At 41.8% G+C, this 14,723-nt stretch overlaps 1 protein-coding gene across 1 annotated transcript in view; it reads left to right on the forward strand.

Moving 5' to 3' along the window:
• The window catches only part of raly (RALY heterogeneous nuclear ribonucleoprotein), a 559,745-nt gene that overhangs the window by 333,057 nt on the left and 211,965 nt on the right, over positions 1 to 14,723 (forward strand). Inside the window, exons 3-4 of the mRNA XM_079680060.1 lie at positions 5,515 to 5,587; positions 14,576 to 14,623. Of these exons, the coding sequence (XP_079536186.1) occupies positions 5,515 to 5,587; positions 14,576 to 14,623 (121 nt within the window). The remainder of the gene's footprint in view (positions 1 to 5,514; positions 5,588 to 14,575; positions 14,624 to 14,723) is intronic.

Here is a 14,723-nt window from a genome sequence, read left to right on the forward strand (position 1 = left end):
GTATGTACGTGCTACTGAAGTGGACATTTCAAACTCAGAGTAGGAGAAAAAACTCATTTGAGAAAACGACCTTTAAAGATTGCTGTGAGGTGCTACGCGCTAGCTAAACCCTCCTGTTCTTTGGATGATAACTTGCACATCGACGCACTCTGTGAAGGTATTTCGTGTTTGGGTTCATTTGTTTTTTGTATAACCTTGCTTCGTGCAAGTGACAATTGTTGTCGCGTTCACTGTGAAAATTATTTTCGCCATTCTTTTGCCATTTTGATATTTAAATTTCTAGCGGAAATCTAACCAGGAAGTGTTTTAACACACCACGTGACGCATCTGAACGAATCACGTTGTCAGAAATTGATACCAGCCAATGAGATTTTGTTTCTTGGTTTAAGACTCCTTTGTACTTTCACGATTGGTTGCTGATACAAAGGAAATGACCATATTTGTATCCTATGAGATTGTGCAGGTGAGACGGAGCTTTCCAACGATATCTCTAATGACATGGTGCACACAGCGGTCGCGGTACTCTGTTACATTAGAATGCTAACTTTTGGTGAATTTAGGAGATATCTACAGACGCAAATAGACAAACTATAGTAAAATAAACACTTAAATGTGTATTTTGTACGTTGTCCTTCCAAAAGCCTGAAAGAAAATATGTTATGGAATCAGAATAGCACAAAATCGCAAAATTGACCAGTGCATGAAAAACGATGTTTTTGCCTGCCGTGTCTCGCCTTAAAAATATCTTAAAAATTGGAAGAGAATTACAATATGGTTAAACAATACAGCACATAACCGCCAAAACACATTTGCAAACAGGAATATTTCAAAAACCGCCAATACACATTTGCCAGCAGAAATACTTCCAAAATCTGATTGGACTTTTAGAAAATACAATATTCCTTCCCTATAAATACCAAACTTCCAACGGTATAGATAACCTGACTATTTTCTAGTTCCAACTGTGACAAGAAGTATGATGTTCTTCACAAGATGAAGTGCCTAGAAAAATGCCTCATCAGAGTGAAACCAGCTGCATAAGAACAAACAAAGGAGTGCTTTGAATTTGTATTTCACAAAATGGCGACTGCCCTGTGTTTGTTTGTCAACATGTGGTGAAAACAAGATGGCAACCGATTATTTCAAAATCTGACCTGTTGACAAAGAGATTTGAAAGTACACCATGTGGCTCTCACAGAGGAGTTTAAATAATGGCGGGGTGATCTTTAAACAAACTGTAACAAGTTATAGTTTTGGAAAATATAAGCCAAAACAACAGTTTAGTTTAAAAATAATAACATTTCTATCTAGTTTACTATGAAAAATGGGCTTTATCCTAAAGATATCCTCTCTTTAACATTAGGAACCCTTACGCATAAGCCATAAACCTATCTACGTAATATTTGACTTTATAGTCTCTATGAAAATGGGCTATATCCTAGGGATATCCTAACTCAAAATCAGGAACCCTTACGCATAAGCCATAAACCTATCTACGTAATATTTGACTTTATAGTCTCTATGAAAATGGGCTATATCCTAGGGATATCCTAACTAAAAATCAGGAACCCTTACGCAGAAGCCATAAACCTATCTACGTAATATTTTACTTTAAAAGCCACTATGATTAACTGTTGGTATTTAGACACGCTAGGTTGGGACCAATATGGAGACCTATCAGCGACTATTAACTGACCGTCGTCAAAATGTAACGTAATGCTGCTGTAACTCCGATTACCGTAATCCACCCGCAATATCTTGGCTGAAAACAGAACAGTATAACCACTGATAAAGCCTTACACCTTAATCAAGCCTATTCTCTGAAAAGGACTTTTTTAAACAGTTCCAAACTGCTGTTGGAGTAGCACTCACTCCAATTACTCAACCATGAGTTGACTCGCTATGCCTTGAAGGTCTTCATTTACTCAGTGCTTAACTGACTCGCTATGTCTCATCTTAACAGCTTTAAACCGTTTATAGGCAAAACTACTAAACTACAAGAGACACCTACATGAAAACGCAACAAGACACCTACATGAAGTAAAATGACTACACACATTAATATTTAAAATACAACACACACACAAATTAATAGCATTTGGGGTTAATAGAAGAACAAAAGAAAATGTGAACTCACCCTGCTTGCGACAAAGCAACGCCAAAAGTTATAGGATGCTTACGTTTATAAATGTAGGTTGTTTTAACATTAAATGCACAGCTATTTTCAGGATCCGCTGGCCGCCGTCAAACACACAAATCTAATATTTCCTACATAATCTATTGAAGAATTTGATATAACAGGCTTCTCCTCACCCCTTGGATTTGAGCTCTTTGTGTGTCGAACGGATACCAACGTCTCCGGCGAACAGCTGGCGTTGTAGCCTCTCCTGGTGCAGCAAAATCCACGTCGTGGTCAGCCAATTATTAGCTTTGTTCGTTATTCTCGCATCCCGGAGAGAAGCTTTAAAAGTAAGGAGACTAATGGAGTCTCTGAGAAGGTTCAAATGGGTACTTTAATTAAAATGGCGCGGTAATGTTACAAGCAGAAGATGGTTCAGAGAGAGGAAGAGGGAAGCTCCCTCTCGCAGTGTCGGCCGAGCAGAAGAGACTCCACAAGGCTCCGTCGCCTGACTCTATATCGCATTTGGCTCCTCCTCTTCAATGGCGGTTGTGGCATAGTCTTCCGCCTCCTTTCACCAATGTCCGTATCGCACATAACAGAGGATTTTGACATTGTACATTCAATACATAACTAAACACGCCTTTTCTCCTCCTTATCTCTTTCATGACTTTTCATTTAATAAATTTTAACGGCTCTAATCAATACTTTAATAATACTGGAAATACTTTACGGCAGTTTTCATTTACGGTAGTCCCGGATGTTGTCATATGCTACCAACGTCTGTAAACAAAACTTAATAAAATAAACGTAATAAAATAAACTGTACCTTTATTTAATATTCAGCAATAATAATATCTCAACGTCTATAGATGTAGTGTAAAATCAGTAGGTTTCGGTGTGCATCACTCCGTGTCATTTCACTTCGAAATTCACCTCTATAGGGAAAGAAATATTAGCCACATGCTAAACGCTAACAGGAGATTAAGGATTTTCAGAATAAAAGCTTGACATCAGATATTGTGCGTGAGAACTTCTGTTTTTTCAGTATAAAACAGCATTTAAAATGACGGTATGTTTAAATTAAATTATGCCATAAAACATTGATTTTAATTTCTAACAGTTGCCATAAGGTATTCTCTCTCCGTTGGTGCGCGGGGCTAATGCTAATGCTAATAAAGCTATTGCCAGCAAATACAATGGCGGCTTCAAAAAATGTTCAGAGTTTTACGGGGCGTGGTTTGCAATTCGCCCAGCCAATTGAAATTGGTACTTTTTTGGTACCACCTCTCTAGCAGGCACTAAAAATGGGGGTAAAAGTTCCCGGCACTAAGTACTCTTTTTGGTGAGAACGCGAAATAAGGGGTATTAACGGAACTAAATGGGAAAAGTACGGGGGGAAAGTACGCGCCTACAGTAAGAAATGCAACCACATCACTGCAGTGGAAGCTGGTGCATTTTTCTCCAGGGAGGGCTCTACCAAAATGTAAGCAAACTTATACACAAACCCTGTTTTTGTCAACCTCCTTATTATGCTTACAGATCCCTATCCTGTAGCCCTCATTGGACAGCTTTGTTTACTTTCATAAACATGGCTAGTTGCATAGCACCATCCATGTGGACTCCAGTTTGTTCAGGCTTTTTAATTTTTTCTGATATGTGCTTTAAGTCACTCACATCTGTCTGGATCTATGCTGGGTCTGGTCCACAAACTGGTCTGATCCTGACGTTTGAAAAGGGAGGCAGGGGAAGCTAAATATAGCACTGGTGTTGCTACAGGTAGTTAGCCAAGTCTTCTTGCTAAAACAGCTCCTTGAAAAAGAGCATGTATACTGCCTTCCTCTGTCCTTGACTCCTGCCTATGTCAGGCTGATCAGTTACGAGCTCTTTTACTTTCAGCTTTCCCTCCAGTTTCCTCCTCTCAAAGGGTGTTTCTTGAAACATAATTTTCCTTCTCCATATTCGCTATCTAGTTTTGTTTACACTCCGTCTCCATCTAACTCTCTCTCATTCAAATGGCAATCACTCACTCTGGCGCTCCTGCTGCCCCCTAGTTGTTGGTGGTGTCAACAGCTGCTTTGGGCACAGCTTGGTGCGCCCCAAACTGCTCCTATCTGTTGCATTGAAGAGGTACGGAGTGCGCATGCACCACTTATAACGAGAGTCAATGGGCAAAGATTTCTGCGCCCCAAGCAGGAAACACGTGACTTATCAGTAACTTTAGACATCGTAAAACATTTATTTATGAATATTTTATCGTAGATTATACATTTAACTGACACCAACTATATAATATGTACCTTCTTCATTAAAAAAGAAAATGTATCAAAATTAATTAAATTAAAGTGTTTTTTTATGACAATCTAGAATGTGGGAAGAGGTGGGGCGGCGCCCCTAGCACCCCTATGGGCCGGCCGCCACTGCATCTCAGCACTGTTACTCTTCTCTGTAAGGTCTTAAAGGCATATTTAAAATAAATAAAACAATTCCTGACCCTGTTTTTCTGGTAAAATAAAACATTAGATTCAATCACCCTAAATGACTGTATTATAGATTGCAACCTTTTTCTCATCTTATTAAAACAGTGCAAAAATATTAACATCTTATACCAAGAGATTCCTCATCTCTCTTATTTTATTTTGCCCACTGTGCAGCAGCAACAAGGAAAAGGGGTCCATTCCCATATTTAATTACAAGCACAACTTTGTTTGTAATTCAAAACTTTTACAAAATTAATATATTCCTTCTGGCTTAGATGCATGAGTTTTGTTTCATCACCCCAAATAAAGGAGGAAAGTCTCGAACAGCACAGCAAGAACAATCTGATGCCTTACTTTCGCTCTTATTAATTATACATGGCAAACTCACAGGCTAATATGGGCCCACAGGAGCTGCCCAGTCCAGAGAACAGCTGACAAAGGGAGGGTGGATAGTGGCTCAACGGCTCCCTCTAGTGGAGGTTACAATGTGACACATTCTCAACATCCTGAGATACGTTTCCCATAATAAGCTGTTATCTTGTCTTCATTTATGTTTTTACATAGTTATTTGTTGGGGGGGTGGTGCTTCAACAGGTACTTTACTTATGTATTGTGATCTGATTATATTAATGTCTCCTTAATTGAATGGATAGCCAATTGGGTTTTAGTTAATTTCCCTCATGACAATTGCAAAGAAAAAAAATCAACAATAATGATATGAGTGCTACTTATTTTTTATAATACAAATGTACTCATTTGATTTTATTAAAATGTGCTTGTCTCTTTAATCAATACGTTTCTCTACTCATTCATTTTTTTTGTTACCTCCACTTTCCCTTTGCTGTGATGTAAAGTACATTTCCCCACTGTGGGACAAATACATTTCTGATTCTGATTCTCTGTTATTTGTTTCAGATGTCAATATGGCTGGAGAACCAAAGCCGAGCAGACCCAAAATCCTAAAGCGATCAGCAGCCTCTCTCTACAGGTACTCAAAGTGTTACTTGCACTTTTTGCAGCAGGCACAAGTTTTCTGAAGGGCCAGGACTTGTATCAGAAATCCAAAAAGAGACTGTAATACCCACACCTGTGTTTACCAACAAAAACAAATGCTGGTGCTCATGTGGGACTGAGATCTAGAAACTGTAATTGAAAAGGCCAAGGCTTTAAAACATCTACATAACAGCACCCTGAGGAAGCTGGAGGCCGAGATCTGTGTTTATTTAGAAGGAGTCTCAGGCTTCTGTTTAACATCTTATTTATTTATTTTTATTTAATCGTTTATTGTTTATTTAGCTCGGGCAATGAAGCCTCACCTGCTGGTTGCCCGATCGGGCAATCTATTATGGCAATTGTGGAGACGTGTCAGTCAGGGTAGGATTTTCACCGGCGGCCAAACGGCAATGACGGCCATTGCCGCTCGGTCTGGCCGTGAAGCCCCGAAAATAATTGTACGTCCTACGGCCACCTGCCACTGATACTGTTAAAATCTCGAAGTTGCTTTAAAAGTGTCAGAACAGTGGTTTCTTAACTGCATTATGCTGCGTTCAAAACGGACGCGATGTGAATATTCTCATTGCTCTGATACGTCCACACAGCGGCTTTGGAAAAAGCTTGCTGCCGGGCGTGTCTGAAGCTCGACCAACAACCAACCACATAAATCTCCCGCCCCTGACACACAAGCAACGGTTTGATTGGCTAGAGCTTGTAGTGCCATATGATTTGATTGGCTGACGCTTCCACCGAAAGCTTCAGAAGATTCAAAAGTTGAACATTGCTCAACTTTTGACGCCGGAGATGCCTGGAAATCTCCGCTTTGCTTCCCACAATGCAGTTCGGCAAAAAGTGAGGCAAAGTGACGTCACCCCATTCAAAGTGAATGGGCAGAAGCGTTGGAAGATTTTTTTAACGCTGCTGTCTGGACGTACCGTGATTGAGTTGGGCTTATATCCATCTAAATACTGTGGGGGAAACCAACTACGACAAAATTAACCTATTTTACCGTGATTTAATTGTAATACACGTTTCAAAATGATGCCGAAGTAACTAAATACTGATAACGGTTAGTAAAAACCGTGCTTTGACAAGTTTCTAGACAAGACAGCAGGCGAAACACTTTTAAAATGCGTGTTCTCCTCTGAATGGAGCGATCTCCATTCGATCAGATCAGGCTAAACTAACCTTTATCTGCTCCGTCCAATCTCCCAACAACGTCCTAAAGACAGAATTAAAGCAGCGACTGTATTCGCCATGACACAGTCAGTCTGTGGTTTGTACATGTTTAACTTTTTGTCTAGTTTCTGAACGGATATGAGGAGCTGTGAGGAATTGATTAAAGAGACTCTCTCTCACACACACACACACACACACACACACACACACACACACACACACACACACACACACACACACACACACACACTCACACTCACACTCACACACACTTTTGCATTTCAAAGTACACCGCTGAATGATGTATGTTCAGAGTTTGACCCTTGAAGGCTGTTTCTTCTGCTCTGAAATGGAATATATTTGTTTGTTTTTTTTTTATTTAACCTTTATTTAACCAGATAAAAAGCATTGAGATACAATCTCATTTACAATGCTGACCTGGCCAAGAAGGCAGCAACGTTACACATAACACATAACACAAACATATAAAATACAGAGAACATAACTAAGAAAACAAAAGACGAAAAAAAGCAGTTACTACATTGTGCACATTAGGACAGTAAGAAAGGCACTACTTATTACTGCAAGAGCAGCTGGTGGTAAGAACTTCTGACAACTTCAATTTAAAACAGGCTATAGAAACAAGTGCCGTCAGTTTGAGGCGTGATTGAAGGTCATTCCAAGACCAAGGACCATAATAAAAGAGACTCCTTTTTCCAGCCTCAGTCCGCACAGCAGGAACCTGGAACCGTATCAAGGCACTGGATCTGAGGTTGTAAAAGTCACAAACTGGAGCCAATCTGGCACATATGTAGAGTGGAAGATTTCCTAAAATGGCTTTATACATTAATAAAAACCAATGCTGCATCCTACGCATAGTGAGTGAGGACCATCCAGTTAGGCTATACAGTGTGCAATGATGAGTCCTATAGGGTGCATTTGATATATAACGCAGTGCAGCATGGTAGAGTGGGTCAAGTTTGGCCAAGACAGTGGGACAGGCAAATCTATACATGGTGTCACCGTAGTCCAGCTGGGACAGGAATAAGCCAGAGACCAACCTTTTACGGGATGAAGTTGAAAAACAACATTTAAGTCTGTAAAGGAAGCCAAGACTGAATTTCAATTTCTTTGTTAGAACTTCGATATGGTGTTTGAAGTTCAGATTACTGTCCAACCAAAAGCCAAGATATTTGTAGATATCAACAAACTCCACAGAGACGCCATCAAGGGTGTCAATGGAGAGGCAAGAGGACGCTGACTTGGGACCAAAAAGCATTGCTTTGGTTTTCTTACTGTTCAAAAGCAGTTTGGAATCAAGAAGTGCATGCTGCAGCGTGATAAAATCAGATTTTAAATTGGAAACGGCCATGTCCAGAGAAGGAGCACATGAATATACAATAGTGTCATCAGCATACATATGATAGGTAGAAAATTGCATCTGATTACAAATATTGTTTACATATAATAAAAAGAGCAAAGGCCCCAAAATAGAGCCCTGTGGAACGCCCTTCTCCAAGGTGACAGGGTCAGAGACAGTGCTACCCAACCTGACGCATTGAGTACGGTCGGTTAGATAACTCTGAAACCAACAAATGGCATTATGACCGAAACGAGACACCAACATAACATTAGACATAATGTGGTGATCTACAGTATCAAATGCTTTGGCTAGGTCAATAAACAATACAACACAAACAGATTTGTTATCCAAAGCAGCCTTGATATCATCTAAGACTTTCAGACTGGCAGTCACAGTACTGTGCTTTGATCTGAATCCAGATTGCATAGGGTTAAGGATGTTGTGTGAATTTAAAAAAAGTTTTAGCTGAGTAGAAACTAGGGACTCAAGAATCTTTGATAACACAGAAAGATTTGAGATAGGACGATAATTATTTAACTCAGTGGGATCACCAGCTTTCAAGAGGGGCGATACCAGAGCTTGCTTCCACAGAGCTGGCAGTGTGTGAGTGGACAGGGAGAGATTAAAAATATCAGTTACTGGTTGTGCTATAATCTGAGCTGCAATTTTTAAAAAGAATGGGTCGAGGCCGTCAGGCCCGGCAGACTTTTTTCATATTACAGTTTTTCTCAATTGCTAAACCCACTATTTAGAATCAAAATTCATTTCTTCAAAACAAGAACATAGCCATTTAAACAGAAACATACTTGCCATAACTCTGAATATCTTTTGCAAAATGCACTTACATGACAAAACTGAAAATACTGGTCACAAAAAAGTCGATCGAAACAGAACAAATTGTCCTCTAATGAGACAAATGTGTTTTCATAACTGAAACTCCGGTCACCATAATAACACATTCTACCATAACAATATACATTTCTTGCAAAGTGCTCTAAGGCACTCAAAACAAAAAATACCCCTTCCAAAACCAGATACCTTCTCCAAAAACAAACATTTGTCAGCTCATTAGAAGACTATTTGAAGAGTCATTACTGTGGCACACTAAATACTGACTACAATCATCAATACACAAACCTCAAGCTATCGAAATTGTAAACTGAACGGAAAACTGACAAGTTGGGAGAAACAAACTTACATATAGGAAAAACAGTATGTTACTGTAACTATGTCATTGTTTTTATTGTCTCATTTTCAGAAGAGCACCGTAACAGAAACAAAAGATGAATAGCAATACACTGGAAAAAAAATAACATGGGTAAATCATGTAAATCAGCAGTAAAGCAGAGAATGAGATCTATATAGCTTCACTGATCTGCTCTTTGGCGTCTGTCTGGCCACATAGCCTCATTTACGTCACAGCGTATGTCTTCCCTTGCAAGGCAGCGTGGGAAATATCTCCTTGCGTGTCGACACCACCCTTGAAAGGATTCCGCAGAGATGTCCCGACAGCCAGCATTCATTGCGTCCAAAAGGGGCATTCTGTCATGAGTATGATGGTCATAAACCTTCCATCTCCAGGCAGAGAATAACTCCTCAATGGGGTTTAGAAATGGGGAGTATGGAGGGAGGAACTCCATGGCCATGTGTGGATGAGCCTCAAACCATGCCCTCCCTCTTCCTCGCTGAACAACAGGGTTCCTTCTTCCTCTCAGAGTTCCTCTACCTACTCGATCAGCCATTTTGTTCACACAAACATCTTACTGAAGTGAGGGAGGTCTTTTATAGGATTCTCACTAATTACAATTACTATAGGAAAGTCATTGATATCACCTGTGAGCAATTCATTTACAGGGAAGTGAAGTACTCAATTCACCCCAATACAAAAACAAACATTTCTCAATGTGCAAAAAGGAAAAGACCACAATTACTGACTGTAAAAATGTATTGCTCTACTATCAACTATAGCTAATCCTCCCAATATGAACATCTCAAAGAGCTATGCAAGTCATATCAACACTATTATAGCTTTACCGGCACCATTTAAAAAAAATATTTTAAGTACAAATTCTGTCATGTAAATGTTTTCAATGTAACATCATTACTGTAAGGTATACAGTACATTCCATGCAGTTACCTTTTTCAATGGGGTGATTGACTGATAACAAGTGTTAATATTTTACACATCAAGTGTCAATTAGTGGAGCTATGGTCTAAGTTTATGAGGAGTAAGTGTTATCCACTGTGAGAAGATTATTTTGTTTTGTAGACATGAGTTACACAAAAGATTTTTGATGTTTGTGTAGAGAATTGTAACTTCAGTTAGAGAATTGTGTGATCTGTTTTGCAAAACACTGCTTAGCATCTGCATTTTGTGTGATATCAATGATAAATGGTATACTGTTGTAGAGAAATGGTTTTCTGTTTCGATGGCTGTGCTGTTGGTTTGATGAAAGGAATTTTGATTCTAAATAGTGGGTTTAGCGATTGAGAAAAACTGTAATAGAATTTTAGATTTTTAGATTTGATTTGATTTTTACTCGCTTTGGGAGTACAGAGATTGGATGGCCCTGAGTAGAGACCCCCTCACCCCATACTCCCGCAGCACCTCCCACAGTGACTCCCTGGGAACCCGGTCATACGTCCTCTCCAAGTCTACAAAACACATGTAGACTGGATAAGCGTACTCCCAGGCCCCCTCCAGGATCCTCGCGAGAGTAAAAAGCTGATCCGTCGTTCCACGACCAGGACGGAATCCGCATTGTTCCTCCTCAATCTGAGGTTCGACAATCGGCCTGACCCTCCTTTCGAGTACCTTAGAGTAAACTTTCCCGGGAAGGCTGAGTAGTGTGATGCCTCTGTAATTGGCACACACCCTCTGATCCCCCTTTTTAAAAAGGGGAACCACCACCCCTGTCTGCCACTCCTTCGGTACTTTTTCCGACTTCCACGCAACGTTGATGAGACGTGTCAACCATGACAGTCCCTCAACACCCAGAGCCTTCAGCATTTCTGGGCGGATCTCATCCACCCCCGGGGCTTTGCCACTGTGAAGTTGTTTGACGACCTCAGTGACCTCCCCCCGGGAGATTGGTGTCGATCCCCAGTCATACTCCAGCTCTGCCTCTAACATAGAGGGCGGAGTTGTCGGGTTCAGGAGTTCCTCAAAGTGCTCCTTCCAACGCCCTAACACTCCATCAGTTGAGGTCAACAACATCCCATCCTTACTGTACACAGCTTGGATTATTCCCTGCTTCCCCCTCCTGAGGTGTCGGACAGTTTTCCAGAACAACTTTGGTGCCGCCCGAAAGTCCTTTTCCATGTCTTCTCCGAACTTCTCCAACACCCGCTGCTTTGCCTCGGCCACGGCTGAGGCTGCTGCCCTTCGGGCCTGTCGGTACCTTGCAACTGCCTCGGGAGTCCCCCGGGATAACAAATCCCTGAAGGCCTCCTTCTTCAGTCGGACGGCTTCCCTGACCACCGGTGTCCACCAGGAGGTTCGAGGGTTACCGCCCCTTGAGGCACCTAGGACCTTGAGACCACAGCTCCCCGCCGCGGCTTCGGCAATAGAGGCTTTGAACACCGACCACTCTGGTTCAATGTCCCCAACCTCCACAAAGCGAGAGCTGTGTCTGGGTCCTCGGCAGTAAGTCGGACCCATTTCAGGTGGGGGTTGGCCTCCGCCAGGGCTGCGCTTTGTCACCAATCCTGTTTGTAATATACATGGATCGGATTTCGAGGCGTAGTCGTGGGGGAGGGGGTCTGCAGTTCGGTGGACTAAAGATTGCACCACTGCTTTTTGCAGATGATGTGGTTCTGATGGCTTCATCGGTCTGCGACCTTCAGCAATCACTGGATCGGTTCGCAACCGAGTTTGAAGCGGCTGGGATGAGGATCAGCACCTCCAAATCTGAGGCCATGGTTCTCAGCAGGAAACCGATGGACTGTCCACTCCAAGTAGGGAATGAGTCCTTACCCCAAGTGAAGGAGTTCAAGTATCTCGGGGTCTTGTTCTCGAGTGAGGGAACAATGGAGCGTGAGATGGGTCGGAGAATCGGAGCAGCGGGAGCGGTACTGCAGTCGCTTTACCGCACCGTTGTGACGAAAAGGGAGCTGAGCCAGAAGGCAAAGCTCTCTGTCTACCGCGCCATTTTCGTTCCTACCCTCACCTATGGTCATGAAGGATGGGTCATGACCGAAAGAACGAGATCGCGGGTTCAACCCGAGATGGGTTTTCTCCGCAGGGTGGCTGGTGTCTCCCTTAGGGATAAGGTGAGAAGTTCGGTCATCCGGGAGGGACTCGGAGTTGAACCGCTCCTCCTTCGCGTCGAAAGGAGCCAGTTGAGGTGGTTCGGGCACCTAGTTAGGATGCCACCTGGGCGCCTCCCTAGGGAGGTGTTCTAGGCACGTCCAGCTGGGAAGAGACCAAGGGGCAGACCTAGGACCAGGTGGAGGGATTATATCTCTTCGCTGGCCTGGGAGCGCCTTGGGATCCCCCAGTCAGAGCTGGTTGATGTGTCCAGGGAAAAGAAAGTTTGGGGCTCTCTGCTGGAACTGCTACCTCCGCGACCCGACCACGGATAAGCGGGAGAAGATGGATGAATGGATGGATTTGATTTTTGATTTGTGAATGGGAGAAGTAGTAGATGGAAAAAATACCAAACACTTTGCGCCCTGAAAAAATGTGTGACACCAAAGGCCAGATGGCCTTGCCCCTAAAATTACGAAAAACCAAGCCCTGGTGTCAGTGCCTGACAGCGGTCAAATCGGTTGGAAAACGATGAAAAAGTTGCTAAAAGTCGGTCAACCCGTCTTTCTTCATGGACGTCGCCATTTTGTGTGCTTCGCGGATGCGCTCGGCTCCTCTCGACTGCTGCTCGGGTCTGCTCGGTCAGCTTCCGGATGAGGAGTTATTCGTTCTACCAACTTCGCGATGTTCGGGCTGGCCCGGTCAATACGATTTCTATACAATGAATACTACCCGGACAATGAATCGAATGCAACCACATTTTCGCGGGAATTTCAATTTGTTACGGATTCTGATGCTGAATACCTAACAAGCAAATCATTTAAAGTCAGTGTATTACAATGTGCCCCCCAAACCCTTCGTGCATCATTTCGTCCGCGCGCATTTGTCAGGGCAATCTCTATTGGGCTCAGGGCCATCTCCCAAAATCCTTAATGTCATGCATTGAAGAAGTTTACATTTTACAAACATAGCAAAAACAAAATACACGATATGCAAAAGGTAGCATACACAAGTATTTATGTCATGATAATACAATACAATACAATCTCAGCCATGCCCCACTTTTACAGGACTATTAAGACCTCACAAGTCTATTTCTAGAGTCTGATTGTTCCTTTAATACTATAATGTGATTTAATGAATTCATTAAATCACATTTCAACGCTGCATTAATGTGTGTGGGGGGGGGGGGGGGGGGGGGCAGAAGGATGAAAGTAGAGAGTAGAGGTGTCATTATCTGCACATAGAAACAAAGAAATATCCATCCCTGCATTTCTAATGGATACTAGACTGGAAGTGGGCATAGTTTATACCAGAAGTGCCATTACATCAAGAGCATTATGTATTTCCCAATCTTTATGTGCATTGGCAACATACTGTTTGTGTGTCTTAAAAGCCCGCTCTAACCCAAGCAGGATGTTTTTTTGATTATTGGGGTTTCGGAATAATGGGCCCTCAATATTTCACTCCCCTTTCAGTCGTGTTTTGGTCCCACCAGCTCTTTAGTGGCTTTTTGTTGAACTGTCTCATAACTTTGTCTGACTACTTTTTTTTTCTGGTCAGGTGGTGTACAGTGGGTTTATCAGAGCTCGAAAAGTTGCAGTTGTAAAATCAAAAGGATAAACTAAAGGTGGCCTCTCTAAATCTGTAAAATCAGAGTTGATCTATAATTCCTTCAGCGTTGCCGTTGTCACTATGGACAATCACTTACAGATCACAGCTAACTTTCAATTGTGAAACAAAATTGTGAAATGCAATTTCAGTGTCGGGCAGTTTTTTGTATTTTACATCGTTTACAGAAGGAACCTCAGACATCACTATGCTTACCCTTCATTTGTACTCAATAACAATTGTAAAATATGTCAGCACAAATTAAACATGCTACACATCATTTTCAACAGTTCGGTTTGGGTTGTCATGCTCTGTTTTGTCTTTGTCATATTTACTTCTGTCTTTCTGTCTCTTGGGGTGAGATGAAGTATTTGGTGGTTTCTTTGTCTCTCCCACAGAGGTTATAATTATTGCTTTTTCTGTGCAATTTTAGTCTTTGATTCCTATAAGCTACATTGAAACCCCAAAACCTTGTTGTTCCCTTATGTTGTTTTCAATGTGGTTTCATGCTCATGATATGAAAAGTATTGTATGACATGTGTTTTGTACATTCACTTTGTGCTATTGTGCTTCCTCCCCAGTGGCTATGAGTTTGACTATGATTTCTACAGAGAAGACTTCTATGACAGGTAAGAGAGAGGACAGTATTTGTGGTTCCTCCAGGATTTGTCTGCCTTTTAGAGCCAGCAGGACTGTGGTCAGGGAACACATAGACTCTTGGCTCTAGTG

This window comes from Notothenia rossii, assembly GCF_949606895.1.
Source record: "Notothenia rossii genome assembly, chromosome: 5".
Classification (NCBI taxonomy): Eukaryota; Metazoa; Chordata; class Actinopteri; order Perciformes; family Nototheniidae; genus Notothenia; species Notothenia rossii.